Source organism: Falco rusticolus, chromosome 8, assembly GCF_015220075.1.
Source record: "Falco rusticolus isolate bFalRus1 chromosome 8, bFalRus1.pri, whole genome shotgun sequence".
Classification (NCBI taxonomy): domain Eukaryota; kingdom Metazoa; phylum Chordata; class Aves; order Falconiformes; family Falconidae; genus Falco; species Falco rusticolus.
The window spans coordinates 35,427,655-35,454,570 of record NC_051194.1 but is presented as its reverse complement, the minus strand read 5'-3'; the positions used below and the strand labels follow the sequence as shown (position 1 = coordinate 35,454,570).

The 26,916-nt window shown below is 43.8% G+C and overlaps 1 protein-coding gene across 2 annotated transcripts in view; it reads right to left on the bottom strand.

Annotated features, from left to right (window-relative positions):
- Positions 1–20,625: 20,625 nt before the first annotated feature.
- The window catches only part of TFCP2L1 (transcription factor CP2 like 1), a 37,437-nt gene continuing 31,146 nt past the window's right edge, over positions 20,626–26,916 (bottom strand). For both annotated transcript variants that reach the window (XM_037396966.1, XM_037396967.1), the window contains one exon: positions 20,626–26,726. In XM_037396966.1, coding sequence (XP_037252863.1) covers positions 26,689–26,726 — 38 coding nt within the window. In that variant the 3' untranslated portion in view covers positions 20,626–26,688. The remainder of the gene's footprint in view (positions 26,727–26,916) is intronic.

The window sequence follows — 26,916 nt, the reverse complement described above, 5'->3', positions numbered from 1 at the left end:
CACCAAGACCCATACTGAATACGGCTCATATGTGGTGCTAAAGGCCAAGCTGCACCCAGCTCCCTGGCCTCATCTGACCCCAGCACAGCAGAACATGAGAAAAGACACAGCATCATAAAGAAAACTTCCATCTCCATCCTCTTTTAAGCTCTGAAGTCCTGTAAATTTACACTGGCCATTTATAGTAGAAAGCCCTTAAAATTTTTTTTTAAAAAAAAAAAAGGAAAAAAGTCTTTCCTCAAGAACATCAGGGCTTTCATATAACTACAAAACGTTTACTATTGTGTGATTCATTTGTGCATTTTTGAACTGAAGCCTCCTATCCCAGAATAAGTCACAGCTGACCATAACTTTCTTCATATATATGAGAGCCTTTAAATGAGGCAATTGTTCAGAGGCCTTCAAGATACCAAGTTATAATACACCCAAGTACTTCGAACATGAATACTTCACAAAAACAACCCCATACATAAGAGCACCACCATGACTGCTTTTAATCAGCCTCAGTGTTCAAGAAGATTAGATGTGGTTTAAGCACATGCCGCAGCCACCAGTGCACCTTTGAGATGTATTCCCCTTTCCTCCACTCCAAACAGCACGAGGAGGGAGAACGGCATTTGGGAGTGGATGACTCAGCCAGGCCAGCAAAGTCCTTCAAAGGCATCATGTAAAATTCTTCCTCAGAGTCCAGGAACTTAGAGCATCTCAAACAATTACAGAAATAAGATAGGACATTATGATTCACTATCATGATAAAACTGACCAGTTAAATCCCACCCAACTACATTTAAAACCCCTGTATGCTTTGTTGATGTCTTTCCTAAGTTTCCTGTCACCTAACACAGTGACACCTAACAGAGACGAGAGCTGACCTTGCAGGCTGCAGAACATGTATGTCTGTTACATGTATGGCTATTGCAACAGGTCAGTGCCTCTCGAGCAGATTTTTTGATTTGCTTTGTGGAACCTCATGTGTAAGTAGTTGTTCATAACAATAAGAATTTAAAATTCAAATTGCCGTAAAATTAGAGGAAGGAATTTGCAAAATGAATAGAAGTTTTTCTCCTTGCAACTGAAATAGATGAGACATCTTGATGCTTTGTGTACAGTTACCAAATGTCAGAAGGCACTCGATACAAGCCTTGTTGTTTTCCTACATGATCCTGTATCTATCAGTGAGAAAGAGACAGCTGACCACCTCTCTGAATTTCAGTGTTCAGGTTAATACTGATGACAGTAAGGTTGCTCAAGTTATCTGGTGTGCTTTGTTGCATCTGTAAGCCCTGTTAGCTAAGGACTCCCAGGAACCAGACAGGATTCAGTCTAGGTAGAGATGTACTAGCGTCATGAAATCTGGATTACAACCCCATGCAGTAACTGCCTCTCATGGGTATATATGTCTTCCAAGAGTCACATAAGGTGGCTAGACAAGACACTCTGATTCCAAACTTTTTGATGTCTTGCAGCAGCGTCTTTGAAGGCTCATCACTGCTGCCTCTTGCACAACTCATGCTTTACTTGCTTCTTTTCCACGTGTAGGACCAGGCAGTTCTTAAACAGTGCTCTGGACTGCAGAGGAGACGACTATGGAAGCAGTGGATGCCAGGCTCTGCCTGCCACATTAGTCCCAGCAACGTGGCTGGGCCAGCGCAATGGAGCCGCCCCATCCACCCCCAACCCACCTCAAGGCTCCAAGCCCTGGCAGGCAGCAGGGAGCCTGGAGCATGACATCCATAGGAAGCAATCTCCCCAACAAGGGAAGCAGGCAGCACCCAGAGTCACTCCAAGTCATCTCCAAGATGCTCCAGCAATGAGAACATGATGACCAAGTTACACAGAAGGAAAAGAAAACAACCAGTCCAAAGCACTTGGCCAAAGTCTGCAACACCAGCACTGGTGCATGAACCAGAGCCAACTGGAAGTGTGAGCAAATGCTTGCAGGAAGGCAGACAAGCACTTTAACACCACTGCTAATAAAGGGTGAAGCAGAGGCACGGAGGTGGAATAGTTTACTTAAGCTATGGAGCAGAGCCTAGCTAGGCATCCTGGAGCTGGGCTCAAGCCTCTGTTAGACCAACAGATTTCAAATAATCATTCCCACAAACTTCTTCTGTGGTGATACTTCTGAACAATACCAGGGAACATTCCATCATAAATTGTGCTGTGTTCCAGTTTCCACATTATAGCTATGATGTAACTCAGTAACACTTTGTCCCATCAAGCCCAACAACAATAGATTTAATCAGAACATTTGTCTCAGAGAAACAATGGGGAGTTCTGATTAATCTGGCACCAAACTCTGGCAGTTGCCTGTGAGGGATTTTTTTTTTTTTTTTCCTAAATTCTTGCCCTTGGCAGCTATTCAGTATGCAATATGCCAAGCCTGTGGGCTTCCAGGAGAGCTGTGAAAATGTCCCATGCTATTTGACTTGCAAAGAACATACTTCATTTCAGAAATGTAACATTTCTACAGAAGCACAAGGAGGAGGATACTGTTCCCCCATACATCCCACAAGCCAACCACATGAGCACTGAGGACATCAGACCAGTCAGACATGAAGGGTCAGTTCTGCAAGACCTCACTGGTGGTAACCAAACTGCAGCCACTGAGCACCCAAAACAGAGCAGTGGACAAAGGCAGCACTGCACCACTTCTCTGTAATGGGTTGGTTGGTTCCTTTTGCACCTCTACTACTTTTCAAGCAGCTCAGATGACAAAAACCCTATGGGCTGCTGCAGAGTGGAGAGCCTCCCTCGCATTGAGTAGGTGCAGATGGGAACCTGGGTGAGAAGTCAAAGCACAGGTTTACTCGAATATGGTGACTGACAGACAATTCAGTCAAAGGTACAGGAGCACAAGCTACTGCCCAGTGTGATCGTGAACAGAGGCAAGGCTCAATTCTGCTTCCCTGCATATTTCTGCAAAGATTGGGATTGTGGTAGGACAGTGTAACCAAAATGACAAGTAGTCCTAACAGCTTGCACAGTTCTTGATAACACTGGCAATAAGCCACACTGCTGCATCCAAGCAGCAAGTGGCACCAAGCAGTCCCCTCAGGCCTGCAGGATGGATTAAAATATTTTTTCGGTTTTGGGCTTAGGGGATATTCTATATCATCCCCTCCCAGGCCATCTCAGACAGGTTCCTCCCTGGCTCACCTGCGGACAGCCTCCCCACGTCTCCCATCCATCCACCTCTCCCATGCACAGCATGAGCCACCAGTCCTGCTCGCATCCCGCAGCCAGGCTGCTTCCCTGCGTGCAGCTACCTGCCTCCCCAGCACTGCAGTCCCAAAAACCTTTACATAAAGGGCCGGATACATCAAGGACAAGGTTCAGACTTGTTCTTGAAGCAAATTGCTCCTGGGCAGTAATGCTTAGGAGTTGAAAATTTTATGGGAGTGTCTATCTCAAACTAGCCCTTGGTATTTGCAGTCTAAGAAAGTTTGACGTAGGTTGAGGGTGATATAAAAAAAAGAAAACAATGAATAAGAAAGAAAAAAATGTAGTAACCAAAGCCTGCAACAAGGTCCCAAAGCAACTATCAGCCTCCAGCTCTTGCTCCATCCTTCTTCCTCCTACTCAGCTTTGCTGTCACTGCTTTCACTGCAGCAGAACAAAGAGGCCAGTTCTGCTAGAGGAGATTTAGGTCCAGAGAAAAAAGGGGACTCCCCAGTGCTCCCATCAGAGCAACTATAAATTACACAGCAGTATGGCATCTTCTGCAAATCTTTTTCCACAAAATAAAAATAATAAAGGCAGCTTCTCCAATATTTGAGACCAGACAAAATTCCAAGTTGCCTTGCTTTTACCAGTACCCTCTTCTTTCGAGCATCCTTTTGCCTTTTTCATGCTTGGCACAAGAGGTACTTCTGCAGTTACAAAAGCTTTTCTGTGGGTTGATCATGGAGTTGAAGGAGCTTTCTCTGGATGGATCTAGTCAGCCAGAGAAGAAGCTTGAGGGTTGTTACAAGCATATCACACATCTTAGCCAGCCCCTGCCTCTCATTCATTTCAATAAGATATATTTATTTTCTTATAAATCTTTATTTTATTTTTGGGAAGTGAAATGTTCACCCCTGCCAAGAAGAAATGGTACATTCTACAAGTCACCACTATGTCCTCCTCCTAAGAGCTTGATGTTGTGAAATAAAAAGATCAATTTATATTAAGGCCAGATTTTTATCAGGTCAAGGCTTGTAACAGAAGGAATCTGTGTATGGAAAATATATCTCAAAAGACTAAGAGTTACTAAAAAAACCCACCCCAGAACAGTCACTGCTCAGTGCATGTAAACCCCTACCTTCTTTACCATATAATTTATCCAAAAATCCCTAATGTTCTCATGACAGTTATATTACTGTTCCATCCAACACTGAAATACAATCCTGACTGAGAATCTATTTCAATAGCTCTCACATCATACAGACGTATTGCTAAGTATACAGCCAGGAATAAATATAAAAAAATAAAAAAAGATTGAAAAACACCTTTCTTGAGCTTTCTTAAAGTCTTAAGACAACAAGTAGAAACCTCTCTGGTTTCTTAAAAGCCTGGTTCATTACTGAAATTATATTCATGTCTCAAAGATGCACAAATGTTTCCAGTCCAAAAGTTTTTGGAGCAATGTGATAATTAGTTTTTCCTCCAAGCTTGGGACACACCGGAAAATCCTGGAGATATGCAGGTTAAAACAAAACAGACAAACCAAAAACAAACACCAAAAAAAAAAAAAAAATCTTGTCCACATGGTTGCAGTGAGTTTGACAATCAGATAGAGAAGACCCAGCTGTACAGACAGTTATCTTGTAATATTATTTGGAGCCCTTCAGGAGCTAGTAATAGTGCATATACACCATCGTTTTATTCACCCACCATCAGTAGACTACTTCATATCCAATTACATTCCCAACCAGCATTACCCACATTCCTAATTCATGGCATTTCAAGGAGACTGATGTCATGCTTACCCTCTTCATTACTAGCTATATGGATATTTTAAAACCATCTCTTCAGCTGCTTGGTGTCTTCATTAGGGATGGTTTCAAATTAGTGAATGACCCCAAAGCTGGGGCATTAGAAATCTAAGTAGACCTTGAGTCTATCTCTTCAAATAATTAAGACCTACAGAAATTATGTTCAAGTTAGAGCAGCCTTTCACGCAGGGGCTCTTTACACCTGCAAGTTTGGCTTAGGCTTGAGCATAATTTTTCCATGCTGTTGAGCAAGGCACATTTACCATGAGTAAACCACGCAGGGAAAACAATGCTTGCAGCTGTAAGGAACCAAGCCCTTCTCAATGGATAGGGCACAGACCTGAGAAAAGGAACAAATTGGCATGACCTAAAACACAGTCCCATTGACCAAGAAGGGTTTACATGGTGCTTCTGTAACCAGATATTGCTCCTAGAGACTATTCACATCAGTAGCCATGCCCACAGTCACCCAGTGCTCAAAGGCTTCTAAATAGTTACCAGCTACAGAAGACCAAGGCCCAAAGCCAGTGATCCCAGGTTAGCTCATCTCGGTATGCTATTTATTCACTCCTCACTGTCTTTAATATAAGGTATTTGAAGTTCTACCTCCAGATTTCTCCTTTCCATATGCATTTCTTTTGGAGTCTAGCAAGTTTAATTATTTCCAGACCTTGCAGCAAAAAGCAGAATCCTGAAAGAAACCTAAAACATATGATTAGAACATTTTTTTCTTAAAACAGGATGAATAATTCATTACAATTATTTATGTCTTTGGATTGAGTCAAACTCAGAAAACAAGTATGTCATAAATGACATCTTGATGTATTTGGGTATACCACTGAACTGCGTCAGTGAAATTACTTTTAACTTGCTCAGTCTAGATTACTGAGAAATCTTATCAGGATTGTTATTGAACACAAGCCAAAGTTGATATTGTTTGTATTTTGAGTTGCAAATTAAGGGAAACACAGCAGTGTTTTAAGTAGCTCTTGAAGACTGAAAGAATGAATGTTTTCAGAAAACAGCAGTGGTTGTGATGGCCTGAGGGCACAGGCATGGCAATGTCTGGAAGGAGAAGATAGTCTTTCTGAAAGTGTTCTTTTGTGCTTGAAAACCTACTTTTTCCAACAACAATGGCCAGCTTAACAAAAGGCATGGTGTCTACCTACAGATTTTGACCAAATTACTTCGACCTTACCCTCTACCTACAAACCTTCCCATCCCTTCAGGGAATCCAGTTGCTTTAGGTCAAGTGGGATGTGAGTGGAATTCAGGTGATGACCTATTGTGAATCGAGATGCCTGGTCTAACAGCTTGTCACAACATAGCTAAACACCTTTAGACATGTGATAGCGAAAAATATCACAAATCACAGCATGTGCCTGTATCCCTTTAGCAGGCAGAAATCATTGCATTGACTTGTCTTGTTTTCAGCTTTGAGTTTGCCATCATAGCATAATTCAATCACTATCTACTAAAAAGCTTGATGACATAGCACACTTTTCTAGCAAAAACTGATTCTGAATCATATCTCACTTATTCCTCCTCCAGGAAAATATTCATTACATACAGCAAGCAATAGTCAAGCTAGAAACAAGATCAGGGTAAATTTTTCAGCTCTGAAAAGCATCTTCCCAGATCTGGTGGGAAGGAGATTTCTTCTTCAATTCTGAAAATCTGGTTTCTCCATCACTGCCTTATTTTTGTTTAGAATTTACAAGAATGAACCTCCTGCCTCTGCAGTCAGCAATTGGGTTTAAAAAGGCCTGTGACCAGGCTAAAGCAAGCTGGTTCGTTTGTTCGTTCATTCATCAGAAACGGCCAGCACACTAAGGAAAATTTGTACTACACTGGGTTCAAAGCAACAAATTAAGTCTGTCTTACCACATATCAGCCACCTCTCCCAAAGGAAGCAGCAGGCTGGTGGCTTCCCATTTTGCTGCACAGAAGAACCAGCAAGTGGAAATGTAGAAATCAGGATTAAATAAAAACTACAATCCATGCTGCCTTGTGGAACGACAGGCACTCTGGGTTTGGTTTTTTTTTCCAGTTAATACCTCTAAAAAATATTGCAGTGCAAGGATTTGGTCTGTGCACTTATTTTTTCACTTCTGCCAAGTCACCACATCTCCCAGTTTGTATTTTTGCACTGCCAAATCCCATGTGAAAGTAGTTTTGCCACAGCAGGGCTACCTGCGATGATTAACCAGCACATGCACTGAGTCTCCTCTGTGGTCATGCTGTCTTGCTAGAACTTTAAGCAGTCATAGCTCATCTTGAAAGAGCAGTTCTGATTCAAACCTTATGGAAGAAGTCACACATAAGTTAAGCAAAGTTACTGGTGCTGGCATTTATGTGTCATTGCAGGTAGAAGAACCTAAGACTTCTACACACGCCATGAACTTTACTAAATGACACATCTTGAATTCTTTAACACATTGTTTTTGGTTAAAAGAAAAAACCACATCAAGCTGTTTTGCAGCTTTATTCTTAAAAGACCAATGACACTATGTCTGCTGTTGCAGATAAAATTGAGCTCTGTGTGAGGTTTCCCGATTTGAGCAATCCTAAAGCTTTACATAGTATGATGTTTCGACGGCTCTCACAAAGTCATTGAGAGACACTGAGGGTTTTGGTCATTTTCCACATTTCTCTCAAGGGAAAACAAAAGAAAGAGCATGGGTTTGTATGTCTTTTAAGGAGCTGTACTTAGTGGAAGCACAAAAACAGGGAGAGCTCCGCTGGGTCATTAAATAATAGTTCATAACAAGTAATAATGCTACTTGCATTGCTTTTTAAAGCAAGTGCAAGAGGTAAGGAGCTGGGGCTGCAGCTCTTCACACCACGTGCTGCACTGTACTTGCAGCAGGGAGCTGCAGGCAGCTCTGGATCCACATTGCTGCCTGCTCCCTCAACAGACTTTTGTTCCATTTCTCTGTGGGCTACCCTTACTAGTTAATTGTTTTATCCGTAGCTGAGGACCTCCGTCAAATGCAGCTTCCAGAACCCATGCTCATATTCCCTGTAGAGAAGCAAAGAGTTGGGGGTTAAGAAGGGAGCAGCAGACAGCAAGGGTGGTCATGGCCTCTGGCCCCTCAGCCACGGACACCTGCAGCAGCACAGGACAATGCCAAGAGAACCACCTCCACCCTTGTCAGGCACCTCAGTCCTGTGATCTTCTTGACACAGCCACCTGGACACAGACTGTCCCCATCCCCCACACTGCCCTGCCTCACTAATGGCAGCTTCTGCCACGAGCAACCAAGCCATACAACCCAGCCCTTCCTTCTGACAGGCTTCAGCAGCCTGGGATGGGGGTGCTAAGAATCAGATCAAGCAACAGACCCTGATTAAAGGAAAAGTATAAAGAGACACTTTACTTTAAGTGCCCAGTTCACCCACGCCTTTCACAGTGAAGCTTCACCACGACCTGTGCCAGAGACAGCCTAGGCAATGGAAGAGATGAGGAGGACCAAGAGGGCAATCACAGCCTTGTGGTTGCAGTATGGTAGGAAGGGGTGAAGTTGAACCATCACAGGGGTTACTCCTGGAGGCTACTGATACACCAAGATCTGGCCTCTCATTCAAACTCAACTGGAAAAGGAAACCAGCTCTCCAGGGTGTAGCACAACTTTGTTGCTGGCCTCTCTGGTATTGTCTGCAGGAGGACAAGGTACACACTTTTCATTAAAGACTGCTACCGTTATAGTTGAAAATGTGGGGTTTTTTCCCCAGCAACCTCAAAAACATCGTCTTGGGCTGATTTAACCATTGTTGCAGCTATAGTATGAATCAGATCAGGAAATTATCAAGTCAAACCCATTTATTTCTAACCCAGACTAGTCACTGTGCATGCTCTGGCACACGGCACGGGCAGCATACTGCAGCCCAGGCACAAGCTGGATGCAGGGCAGGAATATACCTTGTGGCAGTGTGACAGCCAAACACCTCCTGTTGCTAGAGCCCAGCCCCGGCAACCCACAGACATCCCATCCTGAGACAGGCAGTGTAGGATTGACAGTAGGAGTAGGGCAAATCACATGTAGGAAAGCTGAAAGGAGAAGGAAATGGGGGGAAAATACTTTGAAAGAGAAAGCTGCGTGGCAGACTTTCTCTGGTCTTATCTAAAAGCATGTAGCAGAGCATTGCACCAACGGCAAATGTTTGGACAGTGCAAAAGCCTGGTCATAAATACATATATCGATCTATTTCGATTGTCTGGCCAGACCCCACCCCAACCCAGGCAGCGTGCAGGACCAGGGAGGAGTAAGGGCTTATTTTGGTGTGCTAAGCAGTGACGAGCAGGCTCATTGTAATGTCTACATGAGGATTTTACCTCTTGGGAGTTCACAAGCTGCACAGTCTCTGAAGAGATGTGAGGCACAGGCTAGAAGTGTCACCAGCAGGTGCTCTGATTGCCCACAACTCCTGCCTTACCCATACAGCAGGATGAAATACTGCTCCTGCCTGCACAGGGCAGAGTCCCACCTCTGAGCCCTAAATCTCCGGTGACAGTGGGAATTGGTGCAGCCACGGCTCCCTGCTACATTTTCTCATGTGGAGGGCCCAGCCTGTATGGTGTGATATGCTGTAACTGCTTGATGCTGATCCAGCACTTATATGGCTTCTCTTAGACGGCACTAACCTCCATGCATCTCCATCACCCACAGACACTCTTTTCCACCACATTTTTTATCTCCCCAGTTAGTAATTGCACTAAAGGAGGCTCTCTGATAAATATCAGTAGTAGTAACACTTTCTCCCTTACTTGTCATTGTTCTTCCACAATTCAAACAGCTACAAATGACAGGCTTGAAAAATGGCCAGGGCTTGTAGAGTGTGGGAATGGAAAGTTTCTGAATGCTGGCAAGTGCTTATCAACACCTGCATTGTAATATCAGCAACCAAGTGGCAACAGAGCTGTGCCAAATTAGGTGGAAAAGGAGCAGAAAGATTAATAGACTTAAAGCTCATGCTATGAGCATGAGTACTCCTGAATAATTTCACCCACTATTTGCTGCAGCACCAGTTTCTCCACAGTAGCATCTGTTAAGTGTTGTTCCAGTGAACCTCAAGGAAGCTGACAGAGACATCCAAGTTTTCTGGCTGCAGAATGACATACACCTCACCTAATTTTGCAGCTTTTAAGCAAAACCAGGCCAATAGCTCAGTCATAGTTACTTGGGGAAAATATTTTACTAACCCATGAACCTTTGTATCTGCTTAAGAACATCAGAGTGCTCAGGCAAGCCCTTCAAAAAGAAACATTACCACCTATCAACTGCTACGTGATGCTACAGAATAGCCCTTGCTCAAGGATACATAGTGAATATGTTGTTCTTTGTGGTGGGATGCTCTCCCTGACTAGTTCTGTAACAGTGTTATTTCACTGACCACCACTGAAGTAGTAACATTCTTGGTTACAGTATGTGGGAACCCCAAACACCAAGCAATGGTATACTGCACATCGTCACCCTGTAGTAAAGAAAGCTTATCCGCGCTTCACTAGTACAGATGTTGTCACAGGATTCTGCCAGAGCAAAGCTATTTTACACAATACAATTTCCTTTTTAGAAAGCTTCTGTAGAAAACCAAAAAACCTCCACTCCTCTGAAAGTCCAACCAAGTATTACAAAAGTATAAAAAAAAATAAAAAATACAAGCAAACAAAAACAAAAGACAAACCTGCCCTTTTTCCAGCAAGTTTTGTAAGAACTAGGGTATCTTCAGCAAACATGGCTGCCTCTCGTGGACTGAGAAACCCCACCCTTGGCAGCATTAAATTCACACACACACACCAGACACCATGTCCTCCTAAGGTCTCTCAAAGGCACTCCATTAAAAATATGTGAAAAAAATCAAACATGTCACAGACTAGTTAGTAAAGGCAGGGCTTAAACCCAACGCTAAGTTCCTATTAAACCTACAGATCTCAACTGACCTGTTCCCCAGGATGCTGCAACTGTAGCCAGGAGGCATCCTGCCTTCTTCCATGGGTCTTGTGGATGGCCCTGCCCCGTGCCAGCCGTGGCTACAGCAAAGCCCAGGTTGTACAAAGCCCTGCACACTTGTCTCATTCCTCCCGAATGGGACATGCTTAAAAACTTGATCCAATACAGGATTTTAAAAATTCCTCCCTACTTCTGCCATATCTATGATATCCACATCTTACGCCACCGACTCCTGTCGTGTATTCAAAGTAGGAATCAAGACTTGTGACTGCTGCCATGGAAATCAGGAGTTGCTGCCCCTGGCAGACAGACCTACCCTTAAGCATGCACCATCACTGGGACTCAGGGTGCTGTGGACCAAATCTCTACTCTGCCACAGCCTTCAGCCCATTCCCAAGTCATTTGTCCTCAAGTCCACAACAGGATCTGGGCAAATTGCGTGGAGATGAGTCAGGTGCCCAAATAATTTGGAGGCTCTAAATCTAAACCTATTTGGTTTAGAATCCCTTTACCAAACCAGGGGAAGAGCACCTCCTGACCTCCCCAGGCTCTTGAGAAGAGCCTGGGAGATGCTGAGATATTGCATAGCAATCCATCAGTAGAACATCTAATAAGCTATTTAGCTATGAGGGACGCGTGGGGATCCAAGGGATGAGAAGACCTAGACAAGCCAGTTTGCCCAGAGTTTGAGCAGTAAACTGGGTGATGCTCTTTGGGTTTTCTCTACTCTTTCTTAGCTGAAGGCATGAGGGACACCACAGTCATGCTGCCCAAACCCACATCCTTCCTAGGCCAGGACCTGCAGCATGCACAACCGCAAATATAGCGGGAGGTGCTTTGGCCAAGCCACCAGGTCAGGTATCTTTTCAGAAGACAGTTGGCATACTCAAAGCAGTGCGAACAAAGCATACAGGCTAAATAAATTAACAAACAAAAATGTATCTTAGACAATTGGTGTTCTACCCTGCTCTGCTGCCCTTCATTTACTGAGGTGAATAATGAATTCAATTATGCTTTGCCAAGAAAAAAAAAAAAATCTACTGAATTACTGAATTGTGTCAGAATATCCCATTTTGGAAACAAGGCAGGAGTATTTTAGAATGGCAAAACCTAAACTTACCACTTATTGAATCTGTTTTGAAGTGGTATTTTCATGCTAAATATAGATTATTTTTAAAAATGCCACTTATGAAACACAAAGTAGCCTTCTCTTTCTTACAAGCCATATCAGAGACATGACTGGACTGTCTGAGGGCAGTTTAAACTGAAATCCACAAGAGTTTATTATGAAACAGACCATGGTTCCCACAGATCCTTAGTAATGTTGATAGGGACTACTCACAGCAGAGTGTCATGTAGGAGATGAAAAGGTGGAAAAACCTGAAATATATAACTTGTTTATTATTTTCATCAGATTATGCTGTCCTCCACATTTTAGGTCTTTCAAAGGTCAAAGCCTTCCTACGGTATGGCCCATATCCATCATGAGAGCACTGCACTTAGGACTGGGCTCTTCAGTGTGGAGCCCATGGTCACAACTCAGATGAACAAGGAAACTGCCAAAGCACATGCTAGAATCCTTTTTTTTTAAGGAGGGCAAAACAATCATGCTTTCCTTCAAAGGGAAGGCATGAAGACACCACATAATGCTTCTTATGCTTATAGCCTACAAACCAGACTCAGCTTCTCAGCTTCTAAGACTTATCTTAGTTTCACGGTAGAAAGTCCCTCCAATTGTAGCCTCTCCATTCAAATTTAAAAGCACTGACAGGAAAATAACTTCCATCTTCATTTACTTCAAGCATCTCTTACCCACCAACTCCACAGTCGTTTCTCCTCTTGATTGTGTGTTCTTTTACTATATACAAAAAAAAATTGAGCTAATGCACTCTCACATCTCGGTTACACAGGACAGCAGAGCAAGCAAGCAGAGCTGCAAATTTACAGCACACACAGTCAATTGCACAAGATCCTGGTTTGGAGATTTAAAACATTCACAGCACCAGTACCCTAAGCTGCTCAAAAGGCAGCATATGCTGCCTTGCACCACAGCATGCAGAGCAAGAGGGCATCCCCACAGTATGGAGTAGCTCATCCACTGCAGTTTCACCCCAGTTTAAAGCCCAGTAGCCCCCTCACACTGCCAATCCCACCTGTCACCAAAGCAACACTATTAGCAAGCAAAACCTTAAATTTTTGTTTGCAGTATAATATGCGTTCAGCTCCACCATGACAAGTTATAAGATAAGCTGGCAATCATATCTCCACAAGAACTGCCAGACTTAGTAGAAAACAGTTGCCAAGTAGTAATTTCTCCCAGAAAATAGGAAGAATATTAAGTAAACAATTGCATCCCAATTTTATTTTTCAATAGTCATTCTTATGGGATGATCTGGAAGATAATTATGGCTTGGCACACCTGTGTTATTTTACTTTTCTCCCACCCAACGCTAAAAAGAGAATAGATTTTCTTAGTGAGCGTATTCGTTGATTACCCAAAGCAAGAATGAGGCATTATGATCTCTGCTTAGATTTCCTGGCTAGTACTGGCCACAGGCTTCCCCTTACTGACCCTACACAACACCAAGAAGCCTTTGGAATGGACTAGCTTTGAGCAGCATCTGGGACAGATAGTTTTTGGAGACTCCTTCCACCCTAGATTATTTTATGAGCCTATGAGTTTATAGCCTTTGTCACAATCACAGGTTGGCATCAATCACACATTCTGAGAAGACAGTGAAACCAGACATAAAGGCTGGGAGCAAGTTTGCCAGTTTTCAAGAGTAATTATCTCACTGAGTGAAAAATCACTGTAATTAGTTTAATTGCATCCTTCTCCAGCTCCCACCAATGCCAAGCACTACACAACCAGCACTGGGCTAGTAATAGATTAAACACCCACAGGTGAGCGACATCAGGAGGGATCAGCACAGTTTACAGCAGCAGACAATACTCTTGGCTACCCCAAAACTTTGATTTTGTGGTTTGGGGTCTGAAAGCTACTTGCTTATGTGCCCATTTTTATCCCTTAGAAGAGAAGAAGTTTGCTCTGAATTGCTCAGCTGTCCCGTTTACATGGCTGGACAGGCAAAACCTCAAGTCACACAGACCCTTAAGGAACAAGGCAGAAAGAACAGATGAAGCATCACTCACTAGAAAGAGATCTTTGGGATCACTAGAAGTTCCCATCACAAGACTTCTCCAAACTATGCCATTAGCTTCGTTCCTAAGGAAGCATCACCCATTCCTACGACACCAGAGCTTGTAGCACAGCTGGCACGGACCGAGTTCTGCCTAGCCCGTGACAAAATGAAAGAGAAAGACCAAGAGGCAGGGAAAATACTGTTAAGGGTGGGGAAAGAGGAAAGCACTAGGGATTTTCACACTGCAAGACCTGGGACAGACCTTTAAGGAGCATAATAAAGCCCAGCAAGAAGCGTAGTACACACTAGTGGTTAACAACAAAGTTCAGCCACTCACCTGGGAGGGGTCGCTCAGTCCATCATGCCCCCCCCCCGGCACTGCCTCTCTCACAGCCACCTAGGCAAGTGACCAGATCTATAAAGCCAAGTCCCCTGACCAGGTGCAGGGAAGCCTCCTTCTCTCTGTGGTAGTAAGGCTGACCCACCAGGAATCAATCTGGGAAATTAAAACTCCCAGGAATACCTGCTGGCTTGTTTGCATCTCCCAGGAATATTCTCCCAGCTTTGGTAGAAAGAGGATTTCCAGCCCTGGGTTCCTTTCAAGACCTCCCTAAAAAGTCAAATGTGTCGGTAAATAAGTGTGATTCTTAATTAAGGCCCATTATTTTCCTCCTCAACAGTTACTAAAAAAAAGGCTTCCTTGCCCTCAACCCACCTGGCACCCTGCTGAAGGTGTCAGGAAAACAAGCTGAGAAAGGACCCTGGGGGTGTAACTCGGAGCCTTGGGGCACCCAGCACTCTGCCAGGATGGGGTTCAGTGTCTCCCAGCTACCAAAATGGCATGTTAATTTTTTAACAGTTAGAGTTAAAAATTGTCTTATACTTAGTGATGCACCCTAAACAGGCACTACAGACAACACACACACTGTCACAACAGACCTCTATATTTAGGTCAGTTATTAGCTGAGTGATGCACATGATGTTTAAGTTCTTACCATTCCTCCAGTGCTTAATGGGTGCCATGTAAAATTTCATTTCTTTTTTTTAATGTATGCATTTTATATTTATTACCTTATTCTGCCTGAAATCACCTGCACACATGTTCCCATATTCATTCAACCAGATTGGTGACATCTGGTCAGGACTTCTCAGGAGTCTGATGGTCTAGGTTCCACATTGCTGTAATGTCATGAGGATTTCATTAAAAAAACAAGCTTAAAAGGGCCCCCAGTGGCCCTTCCCTCCAGCCAAGGGATCCTTCCCCTGCAGCAGGGCCTGGTGGACCTGGGCAGTTTGGGCTAGTTCCTCTCTGCAGACACCAAGCCCTGATGAACACGCACATGTCTTTCACACAGGCTTTCAGTTCAGGCTTCTGCTCCTGCTCTTTGCACCACTGGGGCTCAGAGGCTTTGCACTTAAGTGTAATTTTAAAGGATTTCCTCACTGAGAGAGACTGAGGGACATCACCTGTGGGTGTGAGAGCCTGAAAGGTGACAGATTAACACTTCTGGGTGACATTCAGGAGAGAGGAAAAATTGTTTCATTGTTCTAAAGTGGGAGTCTCCAGGAATCAAAAGACTCATTTTCTCAATTACTTTGCTTGTGTAGCTGGCCAGTATGTGACCATAATCATCACCACAAATAGATGGAAAATTCAACTGTTCGACAAAGAATTGAAAAGTGCAAAATAAAACCAACCCAAAACTGGGCACAAAATTGCATCACTCACATGAAACAGCAGGATCCTCTTTACCACGCAGACATGCTCAGCTGTGCATATCGGGCAGGATCACGGTGGTCCCCTCTCCGTCTATATTGAGCCTCCAACATTCAGCTGAGGCCACTGCACGTCTTGTCCAGCACTCGTGCCAAACAGCTCTCTGTGGCTCCTGAGCTGCATAAAGGGCATGGCCCTACCGCAGAAATAACGTGGGAGTGGGAGCGCTGCTTTTCTCAGAGGTTGCTTAGTAAGCCTTTTGCCACCAGCCAGCTGAGTTTCAAAGTGAGTCAGAAGTGTGTTGCCACTTTGTCCTCATGGTGCTAAAAAGGATTCATGCTGGATTTGAAGCGAAAGCTAAGTTGCTTCCTTGCCTTAGTCACCATCAACTAATAGTGGTGGGTTTGCTGGAATGCCTCTTGGCGGATGGGCTGGAGACCATTTCTTTAGCTGGCATCCAGCTCCCTTCCAAGCAGGGACACACAAAACAGGAATAAAACCACCCCAGCCATGCTCCTACTGCTGCAGTAACATGGGTGTGCTTCACTCTGCTTCTCCCCCCTCTCCATCACAGACAGTCTTTAAGGCTGGGTCAATTATCCACCAAGAGTGACATGGGTGTTGATATACAGCCCCCTGATTATTCTGGGACACAATGGCTACTACCATGGTGAAGCAGAATGGCTACTCTGTCATTTCACATAGGCAACACCATCCTTACACCAGCAGTTAGCTGAACCCCCTCCCCAAACAGTCCTGAAATAGTGTGTGCAGTTATTAGTTACTTGGGGGAAGATAGGAGTAAAAAAGCAGCATCCAAACAATAAATATAATTTCTGATTATAACCTTAACTACATGGCAATCAACTAAATTTTTTGATGACAAACCAGAAATAACCTATTTTAAATATGAATTGCCAGTATTCCTTAAAAAGGTGTCCAAAGATGAGACTCCACAGGACAATCCCACCACTCAGTTCGAGCTGTCACTTAAGGCTGGTATCAAAAAAAACCCAGTATCATCCCTAGGGAGACACAATGTCCTCCAGAAACCAGGAAGAACAGCCTAACTGGGAGCTCAGGCTCCCATTATCCGTATTCCCAAGCCAAGTGGAGAAAGCTGATAGTGCAAAACCCTCCTCCCTGCCTTCATGACAAAATTTGAGAACTCACGTTTTTTTAAACAGCTATGGAGAGAGGTGTCCCTCTGAGCAGAGTGTCAGGAGGTTACATTTCTGAGCAATGTGTTCAGGAGGTGGACGTGCATTTAAACCAGCCACATGGCTGTGTGCGTATTTGTTTGGGAACAGGCACTCCTCTTCTGCAGATGCAGTGGCAATGCTGCAAAGCCAGGCAGAGCCAGAAGAAAGACAAAGCTTTTGAAAAAGCAAAGTAGAATGCCTCTTTTTTTCTTCCTCTCTCCCACTAATTACTTCAACAATCATAAAACTTATCCCCATGTTCTCACTTGGACTTTATTTCTTTCAGGCCATGCATGTGACAGTGAGTAACTATGGCTGCTCAAGAAACAAAAGTTCTGCCTTCACAGGCACCACCATGAAATGAGGTAAATCTGTTTTAAAAAGGAAACTGTGGGTGGTTCTGGAATAATTTTGCCTAGGACAATGTTCTTTGCCCTCGGGACAACTGTGCCAAAGCACCCAATTGTCTTAATGTATGAGGCCTCCATTTTTTTGCCTCGAGCTTTCCTTTCCTGGGCTGCTCCAGCCATGCAGCCTCAGCCATATTTTTCTTCCTGCACGTGCTCATTCCTTTACTCAACTCTTCCCTGGTTTTACTACCACAGGTTAAATTAGGTGATGTCATGGAAATCTTAATTTCCAAAGTGGTGCCAACCATCCAGGAACACTTTCTTCTGGGAGATGCTAAGCTTTGAAAATATTTTCACAAAGAAATTCCTCCTAGCTGCATTTGCTTGAGTGTATCCAACATAGTATTTCTAGCATAGCTCCTCTCTAAAGCATAGCCTTAACTTCAGCATTTAAATTTTCACTCTTGGAAAATTTCTTAGTGCACTAATGCACTCAGCCAATTTTGGATCCCTGCTAATCAATCTTTTTTCCAGCTATATCATACTTGCATATGACTTAATATCAGTAAAATCAGAATGAGCCTATTCTAGGCTGCAAAATGGATAGCAGCACTGTTTGCCACAGTCAAAAATCAAAGATTTTAGGATTAGAAATATATATAACAAAAGAAAAACAAAAGTGTATATATTTTCATAATGAGCAGCACTTTTGGCATTATCTGTCAGGCACCCTTAGAGGAAAAAGGACAAATCAGGGTCACATGCCTCCACATCCACAGCAGGGAGCAAGCATGTTGGTTTACAAGTCCCAGCATAAGGACACCAGTGATCTTATACCCCAAGATCACTCATCACCTGCGGGGACACTTTACCCAGGATGGTGGTGTACCACCTTTTACTGCTTAATCTTGTTTCATTTAAAACATTCTTTTTTTCCAGCTGTTCGTTGTCCTCACTCAAGTCTCCAAAGTGGATTTTATTTGTTGCTCTAACTATAGCAGCATAGTGTAACATTGAGTGTAGAGCCTGATTTGCATCACCACTCTCCAAGAAATAGGAGAAAGGATGTTTTTTTCTGTGATGAGACAAGACAGGAGCTACAGCTCGTTCTGCTCTCCTAGGCTGACTCACAGCACCTGACACCTTGGTTCCCAACATCCAGCGCATCCCAACATCCAGCGACTGCCCTGGCTCCCTGGGCCACACATCGCTGGGGAGCAGGGAAGTCCTCACTTGTCTGAAACTTCAGTTTGATCAGGACAACCAGCCTCTGCTGTAATATACTAAAACCAAATTTTAAATTATCGCAGTGTCAAATCTTTCCTACCCAGGTAAACCTGGAAGCATTTAGCTTCTTTGCAGAAAGGGTATGAGGGATGTTATTTCCCTGCCTGTTCCACAGTTGTGGCTAATACTTTTAACTGAAAGACTGCATTGTTTTGTAAATTGGAAAATTAAAATGTTTGCTTACTGTTGAGGATTTAGATGAGATTAGGCCAATGCTTTGGCTAAGCAGCTTCAGTCCTACCTCTTGGGTCTCCTCGCTCATAAAAAGCTCTTTTCAGCTTCTGTCCACTCTTAATTACAGCTGCCACTGACTTCTGGGTATGTTCCCTAGGAAGTCTTTTCCTTGCAAGCTTCTCCATTGGTGTGTTTCCCACAAAAATTACACTGTGCAGTATTACCCCTTTCCCTGTTTTTGAACCCTTTTTATCAGGCAATTTTAGGTAAAAACCGTCACTGGTATTCCTTTTTGCATTTATCAATCCCTGCCAGCATGTGGGTCAGGCTTACAGGAGAAAAGGGATAATTTCGTGTGGAGCTTGGTGGGAACCAAGGCATGGCAGCCCACACCTTGGGGGGCTGGGCTCAGGGAGGGATTCACCTCCATCCTCCTGAAAGCCCCAGGGATGGCCCCTGCAGCCGGCAGGGCTCATGCAGCCACAAAACACTTATTGTCAGTGGCCTCACACGCACAGCACCCTCCAGCCAGCCCTGAAGAGCCCTGCCAACCTTAGACCCTTGAGTGCCTACCAGCACCCTGCCATCATGACGACCCATCCAGCTCCCCTGCTGCTGCCTGCAAGTGGATTTGAACTTATGCTGAAGCTGCCCTGAACCCCAGCAGCCCTGTGAGACATGGTACCGCCTAACCATGAACTTCAACAGTCTCAGGCTTCAGGTAGCTGGAATTCTACCTCTGGAGAAACTTCAAGGTAACAGAAATTGGGGTGGACAGTCCCCTTTCTCTTCTCAGGGATGCCCAAGTCATCGGTAGGGAAAAATAATTAATTCTCATCTACCTTCCTCTAGGAACATCGTCTGTGCCCTTACACTTTGCATATGAACTGATATATCCAGAGGCACATGCTGCATTTTCTAGTTTTGTGATTCAAATACTGAATTCAAAGAGCTGAAATTGCTCTTGGGGTCAATTCAGATTGAGCAGCACCCTTACATGGTAGTACACCCACTCCCTCTCCTTTGCCTTAACGTGAAATTTGGCTGCTGGGAGATACTATTTGCAAACTGGGATTCATCTTTTCCAAATGACACTGAACATCCATCAGCCTGCTGAACATGTATGTTATTAGATCTACGGCTTAACCCTTAGAGGACAGAGTTCAAGGCCAGGCTGGATGGGGCTCTGAGCAACCTGATCTAGTTAGTGGAAGGTGTCCCTGCCATGGCAGGGGGGATGGAACTGGATGATTTTTAAGGTCCCTTCCGACCCAAGCCATTCTATGACTACGATACTAAAGTTCTTCCAGGCAAAGCATTGCAAATGCTTCATGTCCAAACCTCACTGCCTCTTCTCCCGTGTGTGTGTCTAACAGCTGCTACACGGGAGAGAACATGGCTACCAGGAAGGACTTTTCACTCATCTCTGGTGTTACTGAGGACCAAGCTCTGAAATGCCTGCATCCTCTGAGCACTGCAAGACCAAAGCCAGCTGTCATCTAACACAGCTTGTGGTCTCACTAAAGTACATGCCCATTGTCATGGCTTCTGCAAGAATTCAGCATTTCTCCTCATGCCTTGACCTGGATTACATACGAACTGGTCACTGCATTGTGCTGTAGAGAAATGAAGCCAGTCCCAACACGAAGAAAATGCTGCAGGACATTTGGCTACAGCTGACGCGCTCTCACCAGCACTTTGCAAACTCCGCTTCCACTGCTTTTGAGAGGGTGCCCAGCACATTACAGCTGCATGCTGAGCAGAAGCCGATGCCAAGGCTCTCCTGCACCATCCCCGCCAAGCAAAGCAGAGACAAAACCCACGCTTCTTACAAACAGGTTTATTTGCATTTTGACTGGAGCACAGATTCTAGATACAGATGTCTTCTGCACAACAGTACAAGAGCCAGTGCAAAATATGCTTTATTATTATTATTCATGTACAAATAAAACCAAAAACCAACAAATGAGAAGACAGTGTGGCAGTATTTAACTCACAACTGGTACGCCTCAGCCTCCAACCGACCCACCTCCACGCACCCTCGCCCATCATGCCGACTTTGTGGTCAGCATCACCTGTTGAACGGCTGCATTGTCAGTGAAGAGAGGTAACTCCCCTAGCCCTTTGAAAGATAAACACTCACCCCAAGCAAAATGGGACAACAGCAGGCTACTTAAAGTTGGACACACCAGCTGCTCACCAATGCATCCCCTCAGGGAGCGGAAGAATGGAAGAATTTTGAGGGAATGGGGGGGGGGGGGGGAAGGTACAAATCAGAAATGCACAAAAAATTAGGCACCAGCTTAACCCATTTGTTAAAGAGAGGCAAGGATGTTAAATATACCTCTCCGGTCTGCCTTCTGGTATTCACCCACAGCTGTGATGATCAAAGCGAAACACTCCCCACTTTGAGTACCCTGTGCTGTCAAACAGATAACAATCTTAAGACAGTATTTCTATTAGTAGCATAAAGTTAAACCATTTCATAACTGGAGGAGAAAGAGAAGCTACAATCTCACTACAAGCATTTCTTTGAGGACAGTAAAAACCAAAACCAGAAACAGACCAAAAAAAAAAAAAGAAGCCCTGTCCCAGTCATCCACCAGATGATTGTTAGAATTACAGCCGATGTTTAAGCACTACAACATTGAGCAAGGAAAGTCATCATACGGTTGTTCTGCTTAGGGAGTAGCTCTTATGAGTTTTACAAAGCCTTGGGCAATCTATTTCTCTTTAATTTTCAGAAGCTGCAATATAGAACTGCAGTGTTAGTGCAAGAATATGCTCATCTTCACCAAGGCCTGGGATTTATATTGCAGAAATTCGTCAAATTTACATCACTCCAAGTGTACCATGTCCAAATCACCTAGAGTCTCTATTATGGATTTTTACATTTCTACCTAAGGAACAGCTGGGTTTTGAAGCTTGATCAACCAGAGTCTTTTACATTGAACTGCAATTAAACAAAGCAGAGTACCAGTTAAAGCCAAAGAACACAAGTACTCGGCACATATATGTGTTGATACAGTACAGTACGTATGTGTATATATATACGCATAAATATGTATATGTTACAGTATAAGGACAGTGCCATTCCGGACTTCTCAGCTGCAAGAATCCTTTTACCACCTCCAAGTCTTGAAACTTCGTCCCATTAAATTTCACACCAAGACAATGAGAACTCCAATATTTTCCAGATTTAATTATTATTTCTATTTTAGCCAATTAACCAAGCAGGGCCAGCTGAAAGAACAGGAGCTTTAATTTTAATAACACCAGCCCAGTCACCTTGGGCAGACGGCACAAATTTCTATCACTGGACTATATGTCCCTGCCCTGCCCTGCATGGACATTTCTATGAGTTCTCAGACCATCACCAGAGTCATACTAACTGACCTGTATCAATGTACTCAGTTGTCAGAGAAAATGCTGCAATTTATGAAATAATTTCAAACAGCCAGTACGGATCAGATGAGAACCCAGGTTTATAGTTTGCAGTACTGGCTGGAGTCATGTTGGTTCTGCCTTTTCACCTGCAACAAGCCCACTTCTACTCTCAGTGGCTGTTGTCATACATACAACCTAAGAGGTGGACAGTTTGGGATACCATACTATTCACTATAATCCTAAACCCCAGACCTTATAAAGGCCTGCTGTACAAAGTTCACATATAGAGCAGAAACAAGTCATTTAAACCACTTTGAGCAGAAGGTTTCATTTGTTTCTTTTAAAAAAAGAAACAGGAGCAACAACAACAACAAAAGGCAAGAATAAATGTAAGAGGCACTTAGGATACACACGTAAATGCAGAACCCTTTTGAACATCTAGATGAGAGGGAGCTTTTCATCTCCCTTGCCTTTAGCCTATCTAGAATCTAGACACCCAGCCCCAACTATTCATTTGTGCTTCCTCCAGCATTCAGGAGGCAAAAGCTTCCTTCTGGAGGCTGTCACATCTTCAACCAGGGCATATTTGTCTCTCCAGGGATGGCAGACCCTCTGTAACCATGGGGAGAGTGTAAGATTGCTGCCACTGACACAGCTGAGACTAGTCTCTCTCCTCACACAAGCCACTAACACAAATCCTGAAGGCTTTGCTTGGTTCCTGCATGGACAAACTCACCAACTTCCAACAGGGCAAGGGTTTGCTTTTATGTTTTCAGGAGGTAGAGGGGAAGGTTCACCCGCAGTCCAATCTCACACCAACATTGCTCTGATCACTTGCACTAGCCGCTCAGCCACCATGGTTCATGGCCAGTTTGCCCACGTACAACAACCGGCTGGTTACGCAGCATCATGCAACAAGGGCAAAGGGTGAATCGTGTTTTCCTAACACCCAGAGGTACGTTGCAGTCTACACCTTCCTCAAGAGGGGCACTGGAGGGGGAGGTGCTGATCTCTCTCTGGTCACCAGCAATAGGACACAGGGGAATGGCATGAAGCTGCATCACAGCAAGTTCAAATTGGACATTAGGAGAAGGTTCTTCACCAAGAGGGTGGTCGGTTCTGGAACACGCTCCCCAGGGAAGTGGTCATCGCACCAAGCTTGTCAGAGTTCAAGAAGCATCTGGACAATACTCTTAGTCACATGGCTAAGTTTCAGGTAGTCCTGTGAGGAGCAGGGTGTTGGATTCAATGAACTTTATGGGTCCCTTCCAACTCAAGATATTCTATGATTCCAAGTTGCAGTAACTCAGCATCCTCCTGAACACACAACTAGCTGTACTGCGTCTTCAAGGGCATGTATGTTACCTGACCACAATCCTCCAAGTTTCTGCTGGCACTATAGGTTCAACAAGGACTAGAACTACTCTGTTGAGCAAGCGCAAGCCTTACTCATTAAAGCTCTGCAGCTTTACAAAGAGGCTAACACTGATTAAACATAGAGCCCACCCAGCAGGACAGTACTTCTAATCTAGGGGATCGTTTACTCTGGCATGCCTTCTTACAGCACAGAAAGGAGAACAGATGTATTGTCAGATTCACCCTTGTATCAGTATGAAACTACTTCATTTTTAAAAATCTAAATATAAGGCAGCCCTAAAAGAGCATTATTTTTGTTCAAAATTAATCAAGCAAGTGCTACCAAAACACTGTGGTGACTTGTGTATAATTCTGTACAGGCAAGATTTGTTTTTTAAATAATCAAGAACAAGTTATATTTTTTTAAATAAGCAAACCATTCTCAGTCCCTAGCTCTGGGAGCAAAGCTACCTCTCCCTTTCTTCACGCTGCCGTTTCAGTATTGCTGCATCCCCTGAATTACAAGGCTATCACACGTGGAAGTATAGTACAGTATATATACTGTACAGTACATGCCACACTCCTGGCAGCTCCAAGATCTTTTTTAAACCCTTCTCATCAGGTCAGATTCACCTCTCCCAGCTGCGTGCCAACAGACATGCCATGTATTGGGCCAGTGCTAAAAAACAGGATGCAAAAGCACAGCCAATTCACTTTCCACAGCATAAACCAAACAGCTCCTGGTACATAGGGGCACATCGGTCCCACCTACTCACAAAACCAGCTGGAATTTATTCCTGGTTTTGGAAGGCAGCTGTAACTGTGTGGCCACAAGCTGGATGCCTCAGCCCCAGCTGTTCCCCCCCACCTCCACATGCACAGCAGCGCAGAGCAGGCTGCAAAGCCAGGGAGGTGACACAGGCACCAAAGCAAGGGAGAGCTTGACTTGGCATCACCTTCCTCTCAAAAAGACAGAATTTCCTACCCTCCACAAAGGCATTTCTTCCCCCAAAGCTCCCCCAGCCTCTCTGTCTGTCCTCCTCTCTCTGTCGGGAGACCACTTACAACCTCCTCACCTACACAATCTGGTCCTCAACCAAGAAGCCTAAAGCTCCTTCACTTCAGGGGGAGGAATCTGCGTGTCCCAAAGCCTGGGAGTCCTTTTTGGAGAAACACTGCAATTCATGGAGCATCCAGGACAGCCAGTTGAGCAAGATCGTGCCTAAGTAGGCACTGTTATTTAATTAACCAAGTTGGCTGAAGGTTTTCCCATTGTAACACAATTTTTCTATTCTAGTATTATTTTTGGTGTAAAAAAAGTAAAAATTGGTGGGGATGGCTGGGATTTTTTTGTGCAAAACTCAGTGTTTTTAATGAAAAAAAAAGGTTGCTTTTTCTCAATATTCTGCTGTTTATTTCTGTTGGGAAAACTTGAAACACGTTGGGTTTGTCAGAAAAATATCAGTCCGTGTCTGTCCGAATTCCTCCAGTGTCAGCTGGGAGCTGTAACTCACGGGCTCCATGTCCCCCTCTTTCCCAGAAGACTGGGTTCCTGGGCACCCCTCCAGCCTTCATGACGCACTCCCTCTTTGACTAACCCACAGTAAGAGCATCATGGGATCTGTAACCCAGCCAAAGAGCTCAGCCCTAAGGGAGACACAGCGCACATGGCACTTGAATGGTAATTTCTGAGGTCTGCAACAGTAGCTCAAAGTGATGCTGCTTTAAGGGCCAAATGGATTTAATTAAATGTTTCCATTTCAAAAGGCTAAAACATTTTATTCAGTGTTTTCCAACTGACAATTTCTCATTTTTTGAAAAATTTCCATTCCAGGAAAATTTTTGGTATTTCAGCCTTCCATCTCAATTCAGGATTAAATTAAATGTTCAAGTATCAGAATTTGATGCTATATGGACGTTCAGTTTGGGAAACAGCCTTATTAATTAGCTGCCAAAAGTGAAATTACTCCATCCATGCAAGAAGGGTGTGATCCAGTTTGCCTTTGACACGAGTGGAAGTCACTTTTTCAGCATCCCAAAAAACCAAGGGAGGGTGGAGCTGACCATAGTTGCAGATATTGGAAACAGGAATCAAGAATGAAATAGCAAGAATATAAGAAGCAGCAACTAAGACGATCTGTTACCTAGACTCAATCAAAACTCAGTTTTACTTTAGTAACAGGAGGAAAAAAAAAATCATTACGATTATAAAATCTAATTCCCAGTTACAGTCAAGATAGCAGTTAATTAACACTTTGTAAAGCAGAATAAATCCACAACATGAATTTTCATGAGCACTATAACTTTCAGTGTTCAAAACGTTTCCTCGGAAAAGCTTCATATACTCCATTCAGGGAGACTGCTGTAAAGCTAGAGATGTAATATGGTACTGAGCTGCTTGCCTCAGGTTGTCTGCCCTCCCTGGAACCCCGCACACTTGTTCTGTTGGATGACTATTACAGAAGCTCTGTCAGGAGGGACCAAGGTCTCTGGACTCTGAGCACATCTACAGGTGGAGAACAGCTAAAAGTGGGCTTCCAGAGTTGACACTCTGGGTGAGGACTGGGCACCAAATCCAGCCTCTGCATTGCCCAGTTTGGCTTTGGATGTAGCGCCAAGCCTGCCACCTCAGAGGGTGGAAGAGAAGCCCCAGGGAGCCTATGTCCATCAGCAACAGTGTGTGTGTTGAAAGCAAGAGAGCACTCAGAACAGTAAATAAATCAATTCGTCCAACCACGAGGGGTGTAGAGAATTGGGTTTTGTTTATCTTTCATTTCCCTTTAGCACAAGGCAGATGTTTCTAAGTAATAAGCAGAAACCTTGACAATTTTTAAGACTGAAGAGGAAGGGAGGGAGGAAGAAACACGTACAAGCTTTGAGGATGTTCTCAGCTCCACCTTAAAAAAAAACAAAACAACAAACAAAGCAAAAAAAAAAACAAAACAAAAAAAACCCACCACAAACAAAACCACACACCACCAAAAATGTGTATCTGTAAAAGCAAGTTTTGTCCTTAAGCTGTTTGGTAATTCTTAGTTCATAGGAGCATTTTATCCTGAAGGTTCTTCATGTTTCCAGTCTAGGTTGTAGCAATCTCAGTGAGGCACTAAATTATAGGCTGTTAAAGTCTTTCTGTGTAGCACGGTCATTTTAAAATGATGTGGTAGCCATCATTGCTTTCAGCTGTAATAAAGAAATGCAAAGCATTTTTTCATTGCTCTTAGAAAACAGCACAAGACACAGAATTCCAAATTTTCTTCTTAGGTAGTTTGCACTCTTGTTCCACAACCCACTTAAGTAAATTGATGTTGAACATCTAGGTCAAAGCATTTACATAAGAAAATACAACATACAAACTATCATCTTCTATCAT